At 36.7% G+C, this 26767-nt stretch overlaps 1 protein-coding gene across 2 annotated transcripts in view; it reads left to right on the forward strand.

Moving 5' to 3' along the window:
- SMOC2 (SPARC related modular calcium binding 2) overlaps positions 1 to 26767 on the forward strand; it is a 260482-nt gene that overhangs the window by 69647 nt on the left and 164068 nt on the right. For both annotated transcript variants that reach the window (XM_044003776.1, XM_044003777.1), the window contains exons 2-3: positions 7015 to 7186; positions 25485 to 25591. In XM_044003776.1, coding sequence (XP_043859711.1) covers positions 7015 to 7186; positions 25485 to 25591 — 279 coding nt within the window. The remainder of the gene's footprint in view (positions 1 to 7014; positions 7187 to 25484; positions 25592 to 26767) is intronic.

Genomic DNA, 26767 nt, shown 5'->3' on the forward strand with positions numbered 1-26767 from the left:
GTGTGTGCATGTGCTATTCCCTCACATTAAGTTGGGTAAATATAGAATGCTACTTTTCTGGGAATTGGGATATCATTTTGTCAACTATTGTGTCCATGAATTTCATAGCTAGAGTCCCATGCTTTTCAACTAAGTTGTCCTCACATGGACCTGACCTCTTATCTTTCTAGTTTAAAAAAGTGGACTTCAACCTGCTGAGAAAGTGGGCAAATTGGGGCAGGGAGCAGCTAGGTAGCGAAGTAGATAAAGCACTGGCCCTGGATTCAGGAGGAACTGAGTTCAAATCCAGCCTCAGACACTTGACACTTACTAGCTGTGTGACCCTGGGCAAGTCACTTAACCCTCATTGCCCAGCAAAAGCAAAAAAAAAAAAAAGTGGGTAAATTGGGTGATGCTTGAGTTTTATCAAACAATTAGCCTGTTTATCAGATGTTTGGAGTTTATTGTCGCGTCTCCAGGTACATTTCCCCCTTCTTCCACCTGCATGTATGTAATGGGGAATTTAATCCACATGTTTCTACTTCATTAACTCACTGAACACCAATGCATAAGCCACTTTATGTCCAAGAAAAATGTTCCTTGAAGCTTTTTAAATGACATTTTAAAGTACATCCCCCTTTCACCTTAACAAAGAAAACAAAACAAATGCAAACACTTTTTTTTTTTTTTAGTGAGGCAATTGGGGTTAAGTGACTTGCCCAGGGTCACACAGCTAGTAAGTGTTAAGTGTCTGAGGTCGGATTTGAACTCAGGTACTCCTGACTCCAGGGCCAGTACTCTATCCACTGCGCCACCTAGCTGCCCCTGATACAAACATTCTAATTAGGGATTTCTTCAAGATCCAGAGGCATTGCAATACCACCGGGTTCTCAATTTTATAACAGTCGGTCAACAATCATTTATTAAGCTCCTAATATTTTCCAGGCCTTATGCTAAGTGCTGGAGATACAGCATATTTTTTCCAAGAAAGGCAAAAAACTGTCTAGGAGCTCTCAGCCTAAGGAGGTGGGGGTGGGGGATGCAAAGAGCTATGTACAAACAGGATATATACACATTGGAGATTATCTCAGAGGGAAGACACAAAGATTAGGGAGAACTGAGAAAGACTTCTTGCAGATGCTAGGATTTCAGTTGAATTTTGAAAGGAGTCAGGGGAGCTAGGAGGTGGAGACAAGGAAGGAGAGAGCTCTAGGCATGAAGGATAGGAAGGGAAAAAATGCCTAGAGGTGGGATATTGAGTGCCGCATGCAAAGAGCAGAAAGGAGGTCAAAGTCACCACTTTGCAGAATACATGGAAGGTGGAAGAATATAAGGTGTAATAAGACTAGAAAAGTGGGAAGGGCTTTAAAAACCACATGGATTCTGGAGGCAATAGAGGGGCCCTGGAGTTGAGCTAAGAGGATGATATGGTCAGACTAGCACTTTAGGAAGAGCATTTTGACAGCTGGGTAGAGGATGGTAAGTGCCCTTTTCTTTGACTCATTCAAAGCCAAAGTCATGCACCTTTATGAACAATGAATTTTCTGGAATATTAAAAATTCAGTTTCTCTGAAATAGCTTGGATTAAAAAAGAAAACAATTTAGTAAGAAAATTACTTTTCCTTCTTGAACCAACTCTTCTGTCTTGGAATTGCTATTATAAATAGAGGAGAAACGTGCATAAAGTGCATTCTCTTATGGCTGGAAAAGAATGCTTTCATTGTTAGTTCCTGTGCCATCAAATTATCAAGAATTATGGTCAAATTCCAACCTCATGAATGCTACTTTTATTTTTTAATAAAAAGATGCGGGGGTTGTCTCTTTTCATTTGCAGAAAATGATAATTAGAGTGTCTTATCCCTAAGTCATATGCATTTCCTCACTTAAGATTTAAGGAAATGCAAATAGACCACAGCTTAAGCACAAAAATGAACTGAATCTAGGTTGTCCTATCTCTTCTGTCTAAAATAGAAAAGAGCTATTTCTAGACCAGGCCTTCATTTGAAATAAGGAATCATGATTTGGGGGTATGATCAAATGGAGTCCCCTGTTGTTTTCTCTTTGCTTCCTCTTGTGCAATGCTAAACTCTCTGAATCCAGCTATGTGTTTTGAGAACAAATCTATCAAAATTCTCAAATATTTGGGATTGAGGGAAATGAAGCAATGTTAAAAAAATTTGTAAAACTGAAGCAACATTTTAGTGGGTGGATGAAATTTCTAAGGGACTGTTCCTTCTGTCTTACAATACCCAAGAGAGTGATTATCTCCTGCCATCTACATGCCTTTCATGCCTTAATGCTTATTCAGAAAATAGTCAGATGCTAGGAAAATGTGTTTGAGGACTTCATGCTTTTGCTTCCTCCTGAACACCAACCCTTTGGTGCCAGGAAATTAAAATGAATTTTAATTCAAATGAAAAATGGGGGTCAAAACTCCTTTTTTTGCATCAAAATTCATTTTAAAATAATTAGTGCTTACTTTACCCAGTTCTGAGTATTGTGGTACAAAAGGAAAATGTAACTTTTTCCCCCCTACACTCCCATAACATCATAATTATTTTCATTTATCCTTTGCTAAAATATCAAGTGCTACTTTCTTAGGTGAATGGATTTCTTAGAAATAGAGAGCCAGGGGGTGGCTAGGTGGCACAGTGGATAAAGCACCGGCCCTGGATTCAGGAGTACCTGAGTTCAAATCCGGCCTCAGACACTTAACACTTACTAGCTGTGTGACCCTGGGCAAGTCACTTAACCCCAATTGCCTCACTAAAAAAAAAAAAATAGAGAGCCAGCAGTTTAAAATCTAATTTGAAAAACAACAAAGAAACAACATAGACAATGACAAACAACCAGTTGTAAGCCTTGTGCCAGGAGTGCCTAAGCAGGACGGGCCTCAAATACCTCTGGGGGTTTATCACACTTTTTTTGGCTCTGGTCATAGCTTTGCGCTTCTCTACTTGCCAACACTCATGTTTTAAATGGCCAAAATGATTTTCACAGCAATAATTATGTAGTACTATGTACTGCCCTGCTGAAGATCATCCACTTTCCACTCCTACCCCCATTTTATGGGACTGCCAAGGTCACTTTTGGTCAGGACAGCATCTGCTACTGCTAGGTCATCTGCCAATGAAGGGGTTGAACTTTGTTGGCAGCTACTTGTTCATTTGGTCTACTGTATCATTAGAAGCTAGAACATCTATTAATCATCAGGCATTTATTTATTCAGCACCTCTTACGTACCTGGCATGATGGTAAACTCTGTATACACAAAGACAACAGTGAAATAATCCCTATCTTCATAGGTCACTTCATGAGTTAAAGATAGGTAAAGATATAAAGAGAGATACTAGATAGATAGATAGATAGATAGATAGATAGATAGATAGATAGACAGACAGACAGACAGACAGACAGACAGACAGACAGACAGACAGACAGATAGATAGATAGATAGGAAGGAAGGAAGGAAAGAAGAAAGAAAGAAAGAAAGAAAGAAAGAAAGAAAGAAAGAAAGAAAGAAAGAAAGAAAGGAAGGAAGGAAGGAAGGAAGGAAGGAAGGAAGGAAGGAAGGAAGGAAGGAAGGAAGGAAGGAAGGAAGGAAGGAAGGAAGGAAGGAAGGAAGGAAAGAAGAAAGAAAGAAAGAAAGAAAGAAAGAAAGAAAGAAAGAAAGAAAGAAAGAAAGAAAGAAAGAGATTTATTGAGTGCTTATTATGTGCCAGAAACTATGTTAAGTGTTTAGGAGACAAAAAGAAGAAAACAAGAGATTCCTTACTCTCAAGGAGTATTATTACTTTCTAATAGGGGACAAAAAGTATAAAGGTGGCTAGTGGGGAGGAGATAAGGCAGTTAGTACGGGGAGATGGAACAGATGCCAGAGTGAGCTGGAAAATACACACACACACACACACACACACACACACACACACACACACACACACACACATACACACACACTAATACCCCCACCCCCCAACACACTAGTCCCCTGAATAGGATCCAACAATGTGGCTAGGGCTCCCCAAGGTATGGTAATCCTGGGTAGGGACACATTAAAATCTGACATTATTTTATTCTTACTGTTTGCACTAGTGATCTGCTGAGCCAGTCAGGAGGCATTGAATGTTCTTGGTCATTTCCCCCTCTTCCCAAGTAATTCAACCATTATCATTAGTTATTGTCTGGATTAAACACCCCCTGGCTAACACCTGGTTAGAACAAGACCCACTTTAATGCACTGCAAAAAAAAAAAAAATCCCAAAACAAAACATAGAGGAGTAATATAATGGTGTCTCAGCAAGGAATGACACCAGAGCTCTAACCAGGGTAGATCAGGTATGCCTTTGTCCATGGCATGGCCAAATTTTGGCAAAGTGCTTTGCAGTCTGGGACCACTGATACTCTTAGCTTCTCCAGCAAACATAATGTAGGGGAGTAAAGCCAAGAACTTCTACTTCCCTTCTGCCACTATAGCTCTAAACCCAGAAGTTTCCTACTCATGATAAAGCCCGGAGGGCTGTATAGAGGTAGTGCACAATCTTTATTCCTCAGCAATAGTGACAAGCCATACACCTGGGCATAGGAAAGGTTTGGGGAAGTTGGGGGTTTGCCCCACTACCAGGTGGCATGCTAAAGAGCAGGGGCCAGAGGCATTCATAAGGAGACCTCCAACCTGGTCCAGGAGATGCTCTGCTTGGGTAGGGACTGGGCATGATGGGAGGAACCTCAGAGCAGAGGCACTACAAGGGCCTTTCCCAGAATGCTAGAGGGAGACTGGCTTCCATTATCATCTAGACTCTTAATTCTAGTTCTTAAGGACCTTTCCTGGCCTCCCTCCCCATGCCACCCCCCCACACACACACACATGATGGGAGAAGGTATTGTGAGGCCACTTAGATTCACATTTGAGTGTCTTATGTGAGGAACAGCAGAGAGATCAGTATTCCTAAATCATAGAAAAAGTGGAAGACTAGAAAGCTAGGAAGGGGTCAGGGTATAAGATGCTTTAAAAGTCAAACAAAGGATTTTATATTTGATTCTGGAGGTAATAGGGAGTCATTGGAATTTATTGAATGGGGGGATGATATAGTCAGGCCTGTGTTTTAGGAAAATCATTTTGATAGCTAAATAGAAGAAGACTTGGAGTAGGGAGAAGCTTGTGGCAGAGAGGAGGATGGTAGGCCCAAAGTGGAGGCTGGATGGGTGGAGAGGAATCTCATGCCTTCCTTCTCCATCCCTAAGTCCCCAGATTATTTATTCATATTTCAATTAGGCCTCTAATTAATGCTTGGTGACCTTAATTAGTAAGATCATTGTCAAGGCAGAATATTTTAGGATCATATATATGAAAGGGACTTCAGGGACCTCTAGTCCAACCTCTTCAATTCCTCAGAGGAAACTGAGGCCCAGGAGGGTGTGACTAGTCCCAAATAAAGACATTAGTGAGTCTCAGACAGTATTAGAACCCAGTTCCTCTGACTTCAGATCTAGTCCTTTTAATTACTTAACATAGTGTCATTTTATCCTCTCTCTCCTCTATTTCACAACCAAATTCCTATTAAAAGCTGTCTATCCTCTTTGCCTTTATTTCCTGGCCTTCTGTTCTCAACCCTTTGCAATGTGGCTCCTGACCTTACAACTCAAATTAAACTGCTTTTCTCAAGGTCACTCACCAATGATCTCTCCATTTCTAAATCTGATATTCTTTTAAAAAAGTTAAGCTGACTGACTTCTACAGTAAACCTTAGGAGGTTTTTTGGTTAAATCTATATGCTTTATCTTTTAATTTTTTATGTATGCAATGTGTCCTTTTGTGCAATCACTTGTTTTTGTGAGACTCAGTACATAAGACATTGGTGCACTCTTTGATTATACAACATGAAACAATACTTTTATCACACTGGTTATTAAGCATATCTTGGGTGAGTAGTCTGTTTTTCAAAGTCTAGCCTTGCTTACAGCCCATTGGTTTTCTTTCTTTTATTTCCTTCCTTTTTTTCAGCCTTCTTTATGCTTGACTTCTCTGCTGCAATTGACATTGATGATCTTTTTCCTCCCTCGTGACATCATCTCTTCTCCTGGTTTTCCGACTTGTCTGACTCTTCCTCCTCAGTATTTGCTGGATCATCAACTTTGTCTTGTCTTGGCTCCTAACTATGGGTGTCCCCTGAGGCTGTATATATACCCATTCTATTGGTGATCCTATCATTTTCAGCTATTATCCCTTTGTGGATGACTCTGGGATCTACTTTGTTGTTAGTTCAGTCATATCTGACTCTTCGTGGCCCCATTTGGGGTTTTCTTTGCCAAGATACTGGAGTGGTTTGCCATTTCCTTCTCTGGCTCATTTTATAGATGAGGAAACTGAGGCACACAGGGTTAAGTGGCTTGTCCAGGGTCACACAGGTAGCTAATAAGTATCTGAGGCTGGATTTGAACTCAGGAAATGGAGTCTTCCTAACTCCAGGTCCAACAATCTATCTAGCTGCCCCTTATATATTTTGTATTACCATTATGTATTATTGTATATACTATACAATCCTATTATGTATTTTCCCTATTATTATGTACTACCATAATGAACTATTATGATCTCCATCTTATGGTTGAGGAAACTGAGGTAGAGAATAAATGACTTGTCCAAGGTCAGAAAACTTGGAAGTGTCAGAGATCAAATTTGAACTCAGGTACTTGACTCCAGGCCCATTCACTGCACCACCCAGATGCCTCTAAGGAGAGTAGATAGACACTCCCCATTCAGGAACAATAGCAGAGTTCATTTGGTCAAGGTTCCATAACTGTAGGGGGGCCAAAGGATAGAAAAGGCATTATTAATTGTTGTGATATTAAGAGATAATTGATTTAGACAAGTGGCTCATGGCTAACTAAACATTTCCAAACAAATATAGAAAGATATCCATGATAATAATTGATAATGTGATAATTTATTTACTTCTTGTTCTCACTCTTTTGCAATATCACTATTTTTTTTCAAGATGTGTTGTTTTTTCCTTTCCTTTGTTTTTTCTTCCTTAGTTTTTGAGAGTGGATCAAGATAAAGATAAAGAGTGTAGCCTGGACTGTGCAGGATCTCCTCAGAAATCACTTTGTGCTTCTGATGGAAGGACCTTCTTATCCCGGTGTGAATTTCAACGAGCCAAATGCAAGGATCCTCAGCTGGAAATTGCTTATCGAGGAAATTGCAAAGGTAAATCTCTCCATTAAAAAGGAATTCCTTAGCTTAAATGATATGTGGATGCATATTCTCAGATCTTTCAAATTTTTATATTTTTATGAAATCAAAAATATTCTAGCAAAATTGTTTGTTTGTTTTTTAATGTTATCCTTTGGGAAATACCCTCTAAACCTCCATTTGTAACTTTTAACTTGCTTTTAAAAGGAAAGAGGCAATATCTCCACAGTTTAGAAACTTAATAAGTTGTGTAAGCTTCAAGGTCTTAGAAATGTTTATACCATAATTTATTGTCTACTCAAGTGCTTTGCACAAGATTTTCTCAACTCTTCTAAATATTCCTCCTTATTCAGCTCATTTGGCTATATTCCTCCTTGTGAAAGATGCTTCACATTTGTCTGCATAGCTCTTGTGGCCATTGCACTTATTTATTTATTTAGTTTTACTGCTGTTCCCCCTGGTTATATTTCACTCTTTGGATTTAAGAAATGAGCAGTGTCCGTGCCAGGTCTAGAAGGTCTGAAATAGCTTGGCACACTTAAGAGAAAGCACTGAAAAACTTCCCATTATAAGGACAGGAAGCCAATGACCTGCCGTTTCAAAAATAAAGATAATGTATTTGGAAAAGAGATTTTCCTCCTTTACTTTACTATATAGGAGAGAGGACACTACATAGACTCATCCTTGTAGAGATGGTTTTCCCTATCATCTACCTTTATTAGCCCTAATAAGCCTGTAAAGAAGCCTGAATATTTCAGAGAAATGATTTGTCTTAGTTCCAAGTTAGATCAGATTTTACATTACCTCAATTCCCTTTCCATCGAATGCTTCCTTTTTACCAGATCAGCCTGTATAATTTCTCTGACAATTGCAGGCTATTACCATGTTCCTTTGACCTGAAGTTCTGTTTGTCCCCATGGACAATATAAGGAAGCAGTATGTGCTTTCACTGAGCATATTATATGTGTTAGAAGAATACCATGACAATAGGTTTGGGATAATTTTCATTTGTCCGAGTACCCCAATTTTCATTTATTTTTGGCTTCAGATTTGCCACGGGAACTAACATGTCTACAGCATTTGTTTTTATATTTATAATGTAGATAATTCCAGGTCCAAGGATATGCAGCTATAGCTTATTGAGTTTTTGCTTTTGTTCTTCATGTGCTGCATGATGTTTGAAGTATATTTTAAAAGTTTTATTGCTATCTTTTTTTATGTCAACTGAATTTTCCAGTTTCCCATGTCCTACCTAGAAAGTTGGCTATTTAAAGATGAAAGAAAGAAAAAGAAAGAAGGAAGAACAAAAGGAAGGAAGGAAGAAAAGAAATGAAAAAGATCTCAGGAAAATAACTAGCACATTAACCAAATACATACATACATACCTACATAAATATATATATATATATATATATGTACACATATACACACACATATATATATATACACATACCATTATATATATACATATATATACACACATCATATACAGACCATGAGTATAAATACTATCCCCCCAGATATTAATAATTAAAATCACATTACCTTGGGAATCAATATAAGCTGTCCATGAATCCCTTTTTTATAAGCTAAGTATACAATCACCAACATATTCTTTATCTGTAGTATGCACTGGCAGTTTATCCCTTTGTGAAAAATCAAAGCATATTCTAATACAACAGTTAAAACACAATTTTAAAAGAATGACAATCTCCATGATAATATGCAATAACAGAAAAAGAACCTTTATGCAGCATTTGAGCTGGACATTCAAAGTTGTGTTTGCTCATTGACAGTATTCCTCTGAGGGAATCTAGAACTGTTTTGGTTTTGCCCCCTCTAGGAGCTTCTAAAATCCCTAAATCTCATTCTAAGGTCTTGCTGCTGCCTTGGTCCATAACACTAGATATTAGATGTGAAAGTCAAGCCTAAAAAAGAATCAAAAGGAAAAAAAGAGTTCATCACCATAAAAATCACTGCTGAAAAGCAGTATGTTTATCAGTATCATTATGAGTTAAACTTTAAAATAATTTCAAAGAAATCATCTTAAATTTTTGCGTGTTCTGTATTTATCAACTGAGATTTATGATGCCATTTCTTCCCTGACATCATCCCCCTCCCAAAAATACCTCTATACTCTTCCCTTTATTTAACTCAAGAAACATCTATCAAAAGCCTACTGTAACGTGCGGAGCACAGATGCCTCATAATGAGTATGAGATGGAAAACATGAATCTGTGGTTCTGCCCTTTGGTGAAAGCTACCACCCTGCCTCTCCTAGTATGAACATCTTGAGAGATGAGTATGATTCTAGAATGTCCTCTTCCTCATGTCACAGTCATTCTGTTCTCCTTAGGCTGCCAACACTAATGAGAGGTTAACTGGCCTGCCTAGGACTCCTGGCTATCTAGAAAGCTGCAGCTCTATTCCCTTGGGTCCTCTCTTGGCTCTAGGTAAATCAGGAAGGATAAATAAGGTGGTGTGATTGACATCCAATGTAATCACATTGAACACGTGAAGTCTTTGAAGGGCATTTATTTTTTCCCTAATCATCAATTTCCCTGTCCTTGTTTTTGTTTGAAGAGAAGTCCTGGTTACTGCCTCTCACCCATAACTGAGCTGGGTGTAATGAATGATAAAAAACACATCCAATTGTTTCCATAGCTACCATCTCAGATCTATTGACAGTTGGCCTTCTTTTAGAAAAAACAATAACACTTTCTGCTGCAACTCTTTAAATATACTGAACTGGACTTTATGGAAAATTTAAGTGATTTTCAAGGATAATAATTCACCATGTGTGATGTTCAATTTGTTCCCTTTAGAACTTAAACTCACATAAGCTGTGACTCTACTGTAATTAGAGTGGTTCTAAGGTGGAATGGGTTGCCTTGAGAAGTCATGAGTTCTCTCTCAGTAATGACAATCACCAACACCAACTTGAATTTACATAGTGCTTTAGGGTTTTCAAAATGCTTTATAAATGCTATCTTTTTTCACCATCATTACAACACTGTGAGGCAGGTACTATTATTGCCATTTTACAGATAAGGAACCTGAGAAAGGCAGAGGTTAAATGACTTGCCCAACTAGTAATTAGTAATGTCTGAGTTGGGATTTGAACTTGGGTCTTCCTGACTCCCAGTCCAGCACACTATCTGCTGCTCCTTCTGGTTGGGACTCAGGATTGACTACTTGTCAGCAAAATTGGAGGAAATCCTTGTTTAGATAAGGAATCAGTTATAATGTTCATACTCTGAGAAGCTTGGGGGAAGCTTAGACCAACTAGTGAACAACAGATTCATATTTCCTATCTAAACCAGATGGCTTCTGAGGTACCTCCCAATTCTGGGTCTCCCTGATAATGTGTAAGGGCTTTTTACCCTACTTGAAAAACATATGAAAGGCTTTGTGGGCCTTGTGTCAGTATGTGACATTTTCTTAATGTTAACTACCACCAGTTGTTCCCTAGACTGCTAATCAGGGCAGTATATCTCTCTGTGAGGGAAACAATAATAGCTTTCATAGCAATGCAGGGCATTTAAAGAAACCTCATTGAATTGGAAATCCAGAGCACTTCAGCTCTATAGGGCCTCATGGGATTTCCTCCTTCTGCACTTTGTGTGAAAGAAGGCAAGAGTTCATCTTTTCTGAAAAATTTAGGGTCATAATTGGGGTGGGGCAGGGAGTGGTTATAGTCTGAATGTGGGAGAAATGCATGGAGGGGCCCTCTGTGGGAAGCACAGCCTAATAACCAGAAAGCACACAGAGGAAGGCAACCAGAATAGAGAAGGACTTCAAGCTTTTACCATATAAAGATTTCCAGTTCAAGAAATTGGAGATGTCTTGACTAGAGAAAAGAAAGCTAAGATTTAGAGTTATTAAAGCTGTCCTCAGATACCTGGAAGTGCTTTAAAAAAGAGAATTAGACTTGGGTTCGAGTTTCATCTTATTCATATGCTGATTGTGTGATCCTGGACAAGTCACTTAATGCCCTAGAGAAATCTGTAAGATTATACAATGCAGAATAGCTGACTGCATTTTTAGAGTGGGCTCTCATGTAAGAGCTTCTTACCCTCATGTAATCTCTGGTCTAGATTAAAACAAAACCAAAGACAATGTATTTTTTTATCTGAATATTTTTTCTTCCTCAATTGAATGTAAATTATTTGAGGTCAGGGTCATTTCATGTCAGCAGACATTTATTAAGCACCTACTATGTGCCTGACACTTTCCCTGGGAATACAAAGAAAGGCAAAAACTACCCCTGTCCTCAAGAAGCTCACAATCTAGTGACAACACGCAAGCAATTATGTACAAACAAAAGTATATATATATATATATATGTATATATGTATATATGTATATATACATATATGTATATACACATATATAAACATAACATACATAACCATAAATCTTATGTCATATTATATCTTATAGATTAAAATACTTATATAATTTAAATAAACTATACTATATAATACAATATAAAAATAATAAATAGAAGTTAAACTCAGAGGGAAGGCACTAAAATTAAGGAGGACTAGGAAATTTCTTGAAGGAGCTTAAATTTTAGCTGAGATATGAAGGAGACTGAGATGAGGAGAAAGTGAAATCCATGAATATGCTATGGTCATTGGAAAGGCACATAGTTGAGAAATGGATTATGCAAGGAATAGCCAGCAAGCCAATGTCACTGGATTGCAGAGTACATGAAGAAGAGCAAGGTGTAAAAAGACTCAAAAAGTAGGAAGGGACCAGGTTAGGAAGGACTTTAAAATGCTAAGAATTTTATATTTGTCCTGGAGGTAATAGGGAACCATCAGAATTTATTGAATATGGGAATGGTTTGCCATTTCCTTCTCCAGTTCATTTTACAGATGAGGAACTGTGGCGAACAGGGTTAAGTGACTTGCCTGGGTAACACTGCTAATAAGTGTCTGAGTCTGGATTTGAACTCAAGAAGAGGAGTCTTCTTGACTCCAGGTCTGACACTCCATCCATGGTGCCACCTAGCTGAAACAGAAGTAGCCAACCATTAAATTTTTACCACTTTATTTAATACCAGGAATAAAAAAGGGGGTTAAAAGAAAAACAATTCAATATCAGAGCTGGTAGGAACACTTAATCTATCCCCCTCATTTTGCAGATGACGAAACAGAAGCCAAGGAGGATTCATGACTTGGCTAAAATCACATAGCTAGTTAGTGGGAAGGTAGGGACTAGAATCCAGGTCTCTTTAACTTCCCTGGGCTCTTTCTACCATACAGCACTTTGAACTGCTTAAACAGTTCTCGAAAAGGAAACAAAATATGTAACCAGTGGCTCTCTGTTAAGTCAAGGGATTTTCAGATACTTATAGGATTCAAAATATGGTCTGGTGTTTTGTAGCCTTTTGGCTCTACTCTTGGAACCCATATTGTCTGTCTGTGGCTGCAATTTCACTTGGAATGTGGACATGATAATCTCATGAATTTCCAAATAAATGGTTGAAAAATCTGTATGCTTATTTTAACATCACATATAATAGAACTCTGTGTGTCTTAGATCAGAGTTTGGATTGATAAAGGAATAGGGCATCCTCAGTGGGACAAGATGACTAAGACTGTGCCCTGACAGTTACCCTGTCAGCCTGGGTGTTTAAAGGGCATTATTCAGCTGGTTTTTCTATACACCCTGTGCTTGTAGGAAATGTCAGGGAATTCTATTCTGGTGAGTTCCCTGCAGGACTGATTCATACCTGCCTTTACAACATGCATAGTTTGCTTACATTCTGGAAGATGGCCAAAAGGACTTCCCATACAGAGAAAATATATCCCATTTCTTCTCCCTGCCCCCCACCCCCAACCAGTCGTTTCAGATTTCCAGTCTATGATGCTCACTATCTGTATTTTGAGAGAATGCAGAAGGTAGATGGTGTGTGTCAATCTTGATCATTTTTAAAGAAGTAAGGAAACAGGCATTTATTAAGCACTTATATGCCAGGCACTGTGCTAAATGCTAGGGACACAAATATAAATGAAGAGAAAGATAATACTTGCCCTCAGGAATTAATTTCTGATTGGGAAAGATAATACATAAAAGAGAGTTGAAAGCAATGTGGGGAGATGTAGGGGAAATGAAGATACCCACCTGATGCAGGCGCATAACTTTGAAATTCAGAGGAAGTCAAGAATAGGACTGGGATGTGAATGAAGAAAACTGGCCTAGGCCCCTTCATAAAATGGAGGCTCCAGAAAGAACTTCACCAAAGGGAGAAGGAGAGCAGGACTTCTTGGAGCCATATTCTGGTTTGAACAGGCTGCATGGGAGGATGTTTCGAGGCAAGGAGCCTTCAAGGAGCTCAGAGAAGATCTAGGATGAGATGGCACTAGAGGCATGATTTTGAAGTCCAGGGAAAGTCAGGGTGGGAAGGTAGTAAATAATTTATAAGACTATGAAACAAAGTGATATTTCATCAAAAATAATAAAATGTTCATCCTGCTTGTAGTTCTCCAATGGGGGTTTGTCATATCTTGAATGGGAATCCTGTCTATGTAAGCCTCCAAGTCTTGGTGTGTTTTTACTATGTTACTTTTTATTTATTTATTTTTTGAGTTGTGTGATATGTAATCATTTTTAGATCACACATAGAATTTCAAATCCAAGTAAGCAGGTTTGTTTTAAAATGTCATTTATTTCATAAGATAACCAGACTATGTCATTGACTTTGGATATAATCATGCTAAGTTTTGCTGATTTATTTCATGTACATGGTATTTGTTCTTCTTGAATGCAGCATAAAAAAATCAATGCTTTATTCTTGAACTAGGAGTTCAAATTATTTTTGTTGTTTAATTTTCAACCTGGAGAAAAACAAAAATACTATTAAGCCATGGAACTATGTTGATATTTCTAATGTCAATATATAATGACATCTGGCAAAAAAACATGCCCCCCCCAAAAAAAACACCTCCCCACACATAAAAAACAACAAACCCAAGTCCTTTAAGAATATTTTCCAGTTAAAGTGATTTATAACAAGCAAACTGAATTTGGATAAAGGAGATTTAGTAACTGATCATTTACTATTTTTACTTTATATTATTATTGTCATCATCATCTCCATTATTATTGATAGAGTCAGTACTTCTTCCTGGGAAACAAGTTCTAAGAACTATTACATAGGAAGTGAACTATTATCATTATAAGGTCAGATTCACATCCTATACAAAGATGAGAATTATTATTGTCACTATTACAAATGAGATGATAAGTTCTGAGAACCTTTGTTCTTTCCTTAAATAATTCCTGTAGTGTTGCATAGGATTTTAATCTGGCCTAATAATGAGTATTATTGTTACATAAGTCTTAGTACTTATTTATAGTACCTTTCATCTAAGTTCAGTTTGCTTATTACAAAGCTTTTTATCTTCATAATCTCCTGAGAAAGCCTGATGCTTAAAATTTTGCTACATGATTAAGTCAAACAACTGAAGTTTTCTGATTTTCCACATCATATCTTATAGGGGTGCTGATACTATTAGTACATTCACAGTACTTTTTGTAAAATATTGGTGATCATTTAGTTGTTACTGATCCCTGAGAAGGGCATTAAGGAACCCCAGACTTTATTTTGTTGAGAAAAGAATTTCAGAGATCAGATAATGTAAGGTTACGTAGACTAAGGCATTTTAGATCATGGTCTAAATTGTTATCTTTAGTGTCCGAAATACTCCCTGAGTGTATCTGGTCTCAAAGTGAGCAATATCTATAGAAGTGTCTAGTAGAAGAAAATCAGGTTTTGTTTTGTTTGTTTGTTTGTTTTAACCCTTCTGATAGAATGGTAGGTGTTTATTAGCAGCAACTTGTCTGACTGTATGTCTCAGTTTCTCTTTTTTTCTCCCTACCCCCTCCTCTGGTACTTCTCTCTTCTTCTTTATTTCTTTACTTCCTCCTTCTTCCCCCCTTTCTCCCTCCTTCTGGGTCTCTCTTTGCCTCTGTCTCTTTCTGTCACTCCCTGTTTCTCTCTTTGTCTATGTGTCTGTCCTATTTATCTTGCCTCTCTCTATCTCTGTCTCTCTCTCACTCACACGTGCACACACGCACACAATACACACACATACATATATACATACAAGCACACATACACAGAGAAATAAAAGGATCCAAGCTGCTGGTATATGTCTTCTCAAAGATTCAGTCAAGTTATTAGAGTAAGTTATATCAGAAGGACTTGTCACATTTGAAGCCAATGAAGCTTTCCAATGGGATTTTGGCAAAGTTTCCGGAGTTGTAAATCATCTCCAATGGTACAATAGTATATTCTCAGAATTCCCTTAGTTAATTTTAATTTTCATCATAGGGTACAAGGGTGTAATATCTAGCATAGTTCTGAGCAACTTGTAGAAACTTTATAAATATTGACCAATATTTATTATTATGTTATTTTTATTCTTTTACCTTTTTTAAAATCCTTGCTGTATCATTAACTGGATGAATGACTAATACAACCCTTCCAATCTCAGTTTCCTTATTTACAAAAGGAAGGGATTGGATTAAATGATCTTTAAGGTTTAAGAGGCTATGATCACTGAGGTGTTTTGGTAACAGTCTTCATCTGCTCCTTTTCCTAAGCCATGATTCCTTAGGGGGCCTCCTTTGAAGATAATCGGACAATTTACAATTGTACCAGTTAGCAACAACTGAGATGTTGTGGTGGTTTACTTAATCTATCCATAAAAGAGCACTTAGTGACAGTGGACACTCTTTGGTCACTGCAAGAATATGGAATTACTTGTCCTTGATAACCTGGAAGTAAAAAGCTTGGATCTTGTTACCTGAATCATCGTTTTCCTTCATTAAAAAGGTGTTCTGAGAAGTCATTAATTAATGATAACTCTTTTCTGTTAATGGGCTCCTAGAACTGGTCCTCATTCATATATTCTGCATTTAAGTTACAGTTTCATTTTATTCTAAATTCACAAGGGCCATATCTGAAACAGTCATTACGAGCACAATTGGGCTTGGACTTTTTAATCATATCTGCCCCTGTCTCTTGCTGAAACTCTATATGGTTGATGTTTACCTTAACTCTTTTATGGTGCTCTAAATAGGTTTGGTGTTTAGAAATGTCTTTCTTTATAGGCTAAAGTAGACATAACAAGAAGTTTTACCTTAGGTCTCAGGTTCATGCAATGATCAGAAACACACCAAAATATGTTCGGAATGTCACATAAAATATATTTCCCCTTTTTTGCTTAAATGACCCATACAGCTATGAAACAATAAATAGGCAGTGTAGTACTTATGAAATATGTAAATGGACAGAACTCCCCAGAAGAGGTGTTATAGTGTATTAAAATATAAGTCTTCAAGCATCATTAGTCTCAGGAATCTTATAGCCAAATCCTACTACTTTGGAAATGGTGACCTCATATATATTCACACATGTTGAAGATGATGATGGCCATGAATTGTCTCTATCTTAACCTATTTTGCATTGACTGTTTATATGTTTTAATAAGCCATAAACAGTACATGGTTCTAAGTTTAACCTCATTGGCAGCTGTAACTACACTGGCAATAAGCCCACTACTCTTGGTCCCATGTGTCTCTTGCACTTAAAATAAAATTACTTCTAGTGGTTAAAAACTTAGTGTCTTTTCCAAATTATTTGGAATACTTTATTGATATTCTTGCCAGTTATAGACAAGCTGAAGCTTTTAATATACTTCCCAGCAAAATCTTATGGAGAAATGCCACTATGTTAGGCAACCCAACTGCACATGAATATTTCAAGTGCTTGGCCCTACTTGGGGACCTAACATATTTTTCAGTCAAAATATAGCTATTTAATTTAGGTTTTCTAAAGAGAAATAAAGTGTTGTTTGTGCCAAGTAGAATTCCAGCACAATATTTTGACTTTAGCTCACAGTTTAACTATTAGAATGATGAACGGTTCAAATACTACAGATCTGAAAGCCAGAGTGTCTGTTTCTGTCAGATACCTATCAAAAGTATACCAGTTGAATGACAATACCACAGTTATAGAAATCATTGGTTGAATTCACTACAAAGTAAGTTTATGCTTTGTGTAGCCAACAATGCTGATAGATGATTCAATCAAACAAACATTTATTCAGTATCTTTTGCATGCAGCACACTGTTGTAGGTTCTGAAGAAGAATAAAACTGTCTAAGACATAGTCTTGCCTTCAAGGAACTTGTAGACTAGTGAGAGAGATAAGACATATACCAGCCAGTCGATAAACATTCATTAAATACCTACTAGGTATTAAAGGCTGGGGAAGTAAAAAGAAGGAAAAGATGGTCCCTGCCCTCCAGAAGATCACAATATAATTGGAGAGATAATAAACAAACAAATTTGTATCAACAAATGATGTACAGGGTAATTAGGAAATAATTTTTAAAGGGAAGGCACTAGGATTAAGTGGGGCTGGGAAAAACTTCCTTTAGAAGATGAGATTTTGGTGGGGACTTGAAGGAAGTCAGGAAAGTCAAGAGGGCAGAGATAAGGAGGGAGAGTGTTCCAGGCATGGAAAACAGCCAGAAAAAAAAAATCCCTGGACCCAAGAGATGTAGTATTTCATTCATGGAGCAGCAAGGAGGCCAGTGTCAGTGGCTCTAAGTTTCCATTGTTTGGAATTTGGGGTTTTTTTGAGACCAAAAATTATTAAAGGATTTTATCAGTGGAAGGACAAAATCAAAGTAGGCCAAAAGACATTGTAGAATGGATTGGATACTAGATGTAGGAAGACTGGTAAGGAATTGATTTCAATAGTATGAGAAATATAATGAGGTCTTGAACTAGCATGGCAAACTTAGGAGAGTGATGACTGATATGAAATATTGGGGACAGATAGAATCACTAGTACTTAGTCATGGGTTGGATATTAGCAATTGTTCTAGGATAGACCTGACTCAGGCCATTACCCTTGTAGTTTATGTTTGATATTGTAACAAAAGGAGACACTTGTAGTCCATTCATTAGTTAATAAAAAGAGATTTATTTAGCCATAGAAAGAGAAGGATATTCAATAAGGATAATCTTTGTGAACATGTTAGGTTAACTCATCTAAGGGAAGCTCCCTTGACTAAATTGAGATCATCACCATTCCCATAAGCCAAGCATCAGAGAGTAACTAGAGCCTTTGTGGCTTTCCTGTACTCAGGCAACCAAAAACTGATGTCAACAGCCTCAGTCTTGATGATGGCTGGAATACCCTTTAAGGAAAAGCTAACCTATTGAGCATGGAACAGGAATTAAGATATTGCTTCCACCATAGGAGTTAATGAGCAGGAAATATTAAAGATAAATCCAGGGTTTTGAGCACAGTGGGATTGGGAAAATGAGTGGCAATAACTATAAGGGAAGCAATAATCCTGGATTTAGAGTAAAAAGATCCATGGCTTTCATCTAACTCTGCCACTTACTACTCATCTCCCTGGGGTATGTCACTTAATTTCTCTGGCCCTCAGTTTCCTCATCTGTTAAATTAGGAGGTTTCACTAGATGCTCTCAAAGGTTCTTTCCAAATCTAAATCCTATAAGTCAGGAGAAAGGAGAAGGTTTTGATGAATTCATTTTAACATGTTATTTGAGGCGTCAGCAGCACATCCAGAAAGAAATAACCATTAAGTAATTAGATCAATGAGTCTGTATCTTTGGAGAGAATTTAGGACTAGAAATATGGATTTTGGGTTCATCTCCTTTAAGCTAACAGTCAAATCATTGGATATGTATATGATTACTAAAGAATATAATGTAGAAAGAGGAGAGAATGGTGAGTATTTAGGAGATACTGGCCTTGTAGAAAGAAGAGGAGCCAGCAAAAGACACAGGAGAGCAATCAGATAAATACAGTAGGACAACCAGTCAGTCAGTCAAGAGGGAGAGTCCAGTGTCATAGGAGGGAAGGAGTTGGTCAAGAAATATTGAAAGCTGAAGAAGGATAAAGGGAGAAAGGAATGAGGTGGTGGTGGAAATCAGTGCTTTGGTAGATCATTAGTAGCTTCCTAAGAGCAATGACAATGGAGACATAGAGAGGGAAGCCAAATTGAAAGGATCTAAGGAGGGAGTGGTGATGAAGTGGAGATAGATTATGTTGAATACTCTTTGAAGAAGCTTGAGGGTAAAATGGAGGAGAAGCATGAGCCAGTTACAAGGATTGTAGAAAGTCCAAGGAAGATTTTTTTTAAGTTAAGGAATTATTGGTTTTATTGGAAGTGCCATAAGGAATGAATAGTTCAGTACTTCTGTGGAGTTGTGATCTTATCAATGTGTCTATTTCTTCCATGAGTGCAGATTTCATCCCATCCATATTTTCTGCGTGATATTTGTCTATATTCTTCCATAGATCCTCCCCTGAGTACTGGAGGCGTACACTGGGTCATTTTTGTGGGTACCAGTGGGGCACGTGGGCTGTTCATCCTTTTTTCAATTACACATTCTCTTTATGATACTTCTTGCATATAAACCATCACTGGAAACATGTAGGAATCAACTGATATCCACCATACATATTTTCATTTCCCTCTGGTGACCTGCCATTTTGATTTATCAGAGATTATAATGCTTCAAGGTTCACGTTATTGCTAGGAGAATATTTATGTTAAAAAGTTCGGTCTTTGTACCAGGGAGCAGTTTGGCATCAATGAAATGACCTTTAAAATTCAATTTTGTAAGATACTGTAATGTGTTTCTTTTCCCTCTCCAATTCATCATCCACACTACTGCCAAAATAATCTTCCTAAGGTCCATGTCTAATCATGTCACTCTTCCACTCCAAATTTTCAGTTGCTCCCTGTAACTGTTAGGACAAAATACAAAAGACATTTGGACCCATCACAGCCTCCTCCTAACCAAATGTCATATTGCTTTCAGCATGTATTCTGTTACAGGCAAAACAGCCTTAATATTCCTTCTCCTACATCCATGCATTTATTTGCATAGGTCATAGCCAACGCCTTAGAATGCATTCTTTCCTCATAATTTCCTATTATAATCCATGTGTTTTCTTTTTCCCCAAGACTCATCTGATACCACATCCTTCATGGATTCTTTTTGCTTATTCCAGTTGCTAGGACTCTATTAAATTACCTTGCATTTTTCTTATCTTTATATATGTATAGTTTCTCCTACCCAAAACCCAATAGAATCTAAGCTCTTTGAATACAGTGATTTTTTTTTCCTTTGTGACTCCAGTGCCTAAACATTTTCTTTCACATAGTAATAATTTTATGTGTTAGTTGAATTGAATGGACTTGATCCAGGGAAATAGCGAGCCAATATACAATTTATACAACAGAAGTTGAGAGCTTAGGAGTATATGTAAAAAAAAATAACTATCACATTTTCTTATAACAAATATAATATATTGCATTAAAAATAGTCTCTGAGACTCTCTCCAGTATATATTAGATTATACTAGAATATATTCCTTGGTGAATTTGCTCAGGAGTTAAAAGTCTAAGAGCTGAAAGCATAACACATTTATTTCCATGGATTTTTTTTACCTTTTATATAGTGCTGCATCATGTAGACCTTATAAATAAAAATGTCAATTAGAAGGCCTTACCAGGGGAGTCGTTCAGTCTTTGTAACTATCAAACTCAGTGGTGTCTATAAACATCAGTGTATTATTAGTCCCCCTTGGTTTCATCAAAGCTTTCAGCTCACTTCAAGTAATGCTTTCTAAAATCTTTCCATGTAAGATCTTCAGAACAGCTGTCTCTTCAAATTATTGTTTAACCCCTATCTGAGGAGTTTTTAAAAAGTAGGAAATGATTTGCTTCCTGCTTAAAGAAAAACCATCATCAGTACTAACAGATGTAAGACACTGTGGTTTGTTTCTACTTCCTAGTTAGAACCCTTTCGATGGTTCCTATGACAAAAAAATGTTTTGTTGAACAAACAAACCATTTCTGGTTATCAGAGTAGAAAAAAAAATGAATAAACAATTTTATTTCCAGTGAGAGGAAAATTCCAAATTATACAGATTGAAATTTTATGTTAACTAAAATCATCATCATTAAAAAAAAAAAAACCAACAACAACAGCAGCTCATTTATGAAAAACCTTGTCTGTGGTATCTTGGTGAGCACCAAAAAAGTTAGCTATATTGACCTGATACTACTGTCTTTGAAGTAAAACCTCCCCAGAATCCATAATCAAATCCATGTCAAACACTCTTTTTTTCCCCTTTCCATTTGTAAGGTAGAAGAGCTGGGACTGGATTAAATGAACCACTTGCCCTCTTCTAGGATTATAAGTATGATCTTTTAGGTTTACTCTAAATTTGCTTTGGGGTAAAAATTGGCCAGGCCATGATAGTTTAAAAACAGTGATGAACAGGAATGGCCTAACACTTGTCCTTTGAAGATTCAACATCTGCACAACTAGAATTACAGTGTCCAGAACAAAACCGCAACAGATGCCTGAGCACCAAAGAGCAAAACTCCACTTGAGAATGGGCCAGATCTTGCCATTTTCCTGACGAAACAGATCAAACTGTGAAAATGATGTAGGTGCAAGCATTTACAAACTCTAAATGAAAAACAAAATGAAGGGACAATTTGTAGTTCCATTGGTATGCTTCAGAAAACATAAAGAAAATAGTTTGCAGTAGAATAGAATATATGTGGAAATAAGTAGGAAGAATCCTAAAAGGATGGATATTGAATTTTCATGGATTAGCAAGTTGTATAAGGAGTATACATGAAATATAAAGAATGTGAGGTAGTATTAGTAACAAAAACGGATTCTACTTATTTTTTTTAATTTTCCTCAAGTGCTGATTTCCTTGAGATAAGTAGCTATTTTTATTTATTTATTTATTTTTGATAGTAGCTATTTAAAAACATGCATACATTAATATGCAGGAATGGATGCATGTATATATGTTTATGTGTGTGTGTGCATGCACATGCATGTATATGCAGACTAGAGGCTGGAACTATGATTTTGTTGCCAAGGAAGGAAACCCTGGGTTGTAGGTCAGCGTGTATTTTGCAACTGATGGTTTTAGAGAGTTGCTTAGAGCACTGAGAGGTTCAAAGACTTGTCTAGGGCCATACTGCCAATATATATAAAAGGTAGGACAGATGTGAACCTAGCTTTTCCTGGTGTTGAGCCTCTGATCCCCTCCCACCTTACACTTGTATATGTATTTTGCTCAGTTTTTATTCAAATGCCCCTTAATCATACAGGATTGTACAACTGGGAATTATAGAACCTGTTTAAAATTATCCCACAAAAGCAAGTTAGCAGTCACCTTCATTTTATTAAATAAAAATGTTACAACAATGAAAGGTCTAGATATTATTTCTCACATCTGATACTTTATTCTTTTTATCCCATTATCCAGGTATTCCCTGTTGCTAAACCTTAATTGCTTCCTGTGACTGAATAATTCAAGAAATGTTAGGCATAAAGTTGGAATTTAATATTCCATTAAAATTGATAGCTGCAGGTTTGGGGAGTATTAGATCAGCTGCAAATATGAAGTTTTTAATAGACATAGAGGTCCAGGCCAGGAATAAAATCAGCCAGTCTTTTGGAAAATTCATCATTTTTGGCATTTTCCACGATAATTCAAATATGAGAGATAATTTATAACTCTATCTGTACCATAGTAGAGTCCTTGCACGTTGGAACTTCTATCACTTTTCCTTTTAGACAGTCAAACCACAGATTCTACAAAAAAAAAAAAATAAAGGACAGAAGTCCACCAAAGCAGTGATTTATCCTCAGTTAAAAACATAGGCTACATTAAAACCACATGTTGCTAAGTGCTGGATAGCCAAGGCCAATATTCAGAATAAAACTTAAGGCACTGAAACTTGGAAAAAGGAGATGTTCTTAAATGCTCAGGTCTGTAGTACATAACAGAGCACGTTTACCAAGGTAGGTCTACCAAAGGATAGTGTCAGAAACTCAACAAGCTTGAAGAAACATTAAGGGCATAAAGTATCTAGTTAGCACAAGCAGCAGCCCAGAATTTCCTACTATAAGCATGATAGAACTCCTTATCTTACCCAGTTGATTTTCCAGTACTCAGTGGTTAAAAAATCATGATACAAAGACCTCAGAGGAGAGAGGCCACCTTTGAAGACTGTCTCCTGCTTTTGAGAAAGCCTTTAAGTTCTCCTTAAGCAGCTGGTGATGCTTGAGCAAACTGGGGAACCAATTATTTTTAAATTAGAAAATTAAGTGAATTATATTTTATTACCTAAAGCAAGCAAAATATATTCTTGAGGTGCTAATCCTAGGACTCAAATTCCCTGGGAGAAATCACTAAGAAACATTTTATTCTTAGAAAAATGTTTTACCGATCCTAAATCCCTCAGACTCTTGGGCTATAGTAATATTAAAACTTTTAAATTATTTTCGTCAGAGGCCTAAAAGTGGCATTGGTAAATCATATAGTTTATCATCTTAATATATTTGAAAACAGTTCAAGATTTACATTATTAAGATATGAAAAGCTTACCTTATTTCATGTCTCATTTGTTCCAAGCAACTAAGTCTGCATATCTACATCAATTTGTATGTACTTGCATGTATGTATCTTATGTATTCCTATTTATTTACATATTGTCTCATCTATTACTCATTAGAATGGAAGTTCCTTGAGGGCAGGAACTACTTGTCTTTTTTTTTTTTTTTGCTTTTTTGTTTAATGTTGGGGGAAAAATATTCTCTGTGCTTGCAAATGGTAAGCATTTAAGAAATACTTAGTGATTCATTGTGTATCTCCTTAGGTATTAATGGTATTAATTTTATGAAATCTCCATACACTGATAACATTTTTCCATGATATTCCCTGCTTTGACTGAACATATTGGCATTGATTCATTAAGGACAGATGAGCAATTTTCCTAAGCAAAGAAAAATAAAGTTTAATGTAGGTATTATCATGTAGTAAACATATTTTAATACTTCAGGCATTTTGAAGGACATCTAGAAGACACAGTGGATAGAGTGCTGGGCCTGAAGTGAGAAAGACTCATCTTCCTCAGACACTTACTCACTGTGTGACCCTGGGCAAATCACTCTACCTTGTTTGCCTCAGTTAATCATCTATAAAATGAGCTAGAGAAGGAAATAAGAAACCACCCCAGTATCTTTGCCAAGAAAATACCAAATGGGGTCAAAAAGAGTTGGACAGGACTGAAAAAACTGAACAACAACTTTAATTGTATCAGAGTGAGTGTTCCTTTTACTGATGCAAGTGACAATTTTTCTATGACTTAACTAGTTGTCAAAATAATGTGGTACCCCAATTTTTCACTGCAGATAATCTGGCAAGGGGCTTCTTCAGACTTATCGCAGAAGGTCCTCAGGAAATAGTCCATCATTGGCCCACAATTAAAGATTTTCCAGATTGATGGCAATTGCCATAGCTCTCTCAGTGTTGTGTTCCAGAGCTTAGCATAGTGCCTAGCACATAGTAGGTACTTAATAAATGTTTATTGATTTATGTGTTGATTGCTTCAAAATGCTATAGTCACATCCATTCCTTGAAGGCAATATCATAGGACTTAAATGGAGGGTGGTAAAAGCAATAGTTTAAGCTTATTGAAGAATTTGGGGGGAGTAGTTAGAATGCTTTCTAGTTATCCACATTTTTTTCTTCTGAATGACTCATTGAAGTTGGGAGAACATAAATTTTAATTTTCTTTTTCATACCAAGTGAAACTAAGGAATGAGTTATTGTCATAGTCTTACTCATGACTTGAGTTCCTGCTTTTGGGCCTTGTAGATACCTTTTCTTTGCTAGGACATCTCTTGGTCCCTTTTACCTGTTCATCTTTCCTCTCTAGCTTCTGGTGAGAACCCAGCACTGTTTTCTTTTTGAGCTTTTCTCTGATTGGTAGAGCTCAGATGGATGGAAGTCTGTAGTCTTCAGATAGGCTATAGTTTGAGACAAGCTTGTCACTTCTACCTTTTATTGATAAGGTGTTTCCTAATTTTTCATTAGAATTATAGTCCAGATTGCATGGTTGCCATTTTATTGCTCTTTTTTTCTAACTTTTCTATGGATCAAATGTTGTGTATTATTATAAAGAGTAAATAATGAATCAAATATTGTATAGTATTATAAAGAGTAAATAATGTCACAAATTTTTTAAATTCAGAGTAAATTATCTTATTTGTTCTTTCAGTGGATAAAAAGTAGATTAGATTCTTCATGGGAGAGTTTTATAGAGATAAATGTGTTTTTTTTCTTAATTCTATCATGTATATGTACTTTGTATGTTTTTCTCTACATTTTTTTAACCTGCTGCTAACAATATCTTTTCTGTAGATGTATCACGATGCGTGGCAGAAAGGAAGTATACCCAGGAACAAGCCCGGAAGGAATTTCAACAAGTTTTCATTCCGGAATGCAATGATGATGGCACATACAGCCAGGTTACAACCTTTTTTGAGTTCTGCATCTGAGCAAGTAGGGGAAGAGTCCAATGAAGAAGAGAGGGAGAAAGTAGTACAGTGAAGAAATTAGCCATTTATAGTTTGGGTTTGGTGTTGTTCAGTCATTATTTTTCATAGATAACTTTGGAAGAATTCATTTGCACACTCAATTGTTCTTGTATACATTTATTATTGAGTGGTAGGAGGACGATTTATTGCAGTAGAGTTTACATCTCATGTTGATGATTACTATAATATAGGCTAATTTCCATATTGATGGTTCTCTTATCATACTAGGATATGACAGTTCTTACACTGTGACCTTTTAGAAGGGTGGGAATCTTTTTTTAAAACCTTGTTGTCCCTTAAGAGTCACAGAATGATAATATCATTCTGTTAGGTTATCTAGGCTGATGTCTAAAATATCCAAATGAGGATTTCAGAGATTTAGAGTTTAAATGATGTGTTCCAAATCATTCAATGAGTCTAAAGATGGTAGTTTATATTTAATAATACTGATATCTCATTATTAGAAAATCAAATGAATCAAATATTAAATAATATAATTTTTGTTTTGTTTTGTTTTTGCAGGGCAATAAAGGTTAAGTGACTTGCTCAGGGTCACACAGCTAGTAAGCATCAAGTGTCTGAGATCAGATTTGAACTCAGGTCCTCCTGAATCCAGGGCTGGTGCTTTATCCATTTTGCCACTTAGTTGCCCCCAAATAATATCATTTTAATGAAAGAAAAATAAATGAGTAGGTTTTTATTTTAGAGCTAAGTATTCAGATTGGCTTTTTAAATTTTCCATGATTCACAGAATCATTTTATTATCAATTCATGCTATTTAACTATATAGATCTCTGTTCTTTGTGAATGTTATAAAACTACCTGAAGGAGGAAGAGGGAGGAAGGTAAAGAGAAGTGAATTTATGGCCCTTTAAAGCACATGATGCTTCCTAGATGGGGTCTTTGTAAAAGCAGAATCAAGATCAGGGCTTGTATAATTGAAGGAATAAAAGGGCACTTAAGTTTTAGTCCAAACTCACCTGCACTGTGTCCCTGGGCAAATCACTTAATTTTTTGGATCACAGATCCCCATTTATTAAAAAGGATTAGATGACTTGAAAGTTCTCTTTAAGTTCAAATATGTTACAAATAGAATCATTGAACCAT

This window comes from Dromiciops gliroides, chromosome 4 (assembly GCF_019393635.1).
Source record: "Dromiciops gliroides isolate mDroGli1 chromosome 4, mDroGli1.pri, whole genome shotgun sequence".
Lineage (NCBI taxonomy): Eukaryota > Metazoa > Chordata > Mammalia > Microbiotheria > Microbiotheriidae > Dromiciops > Dromiciops gliroides.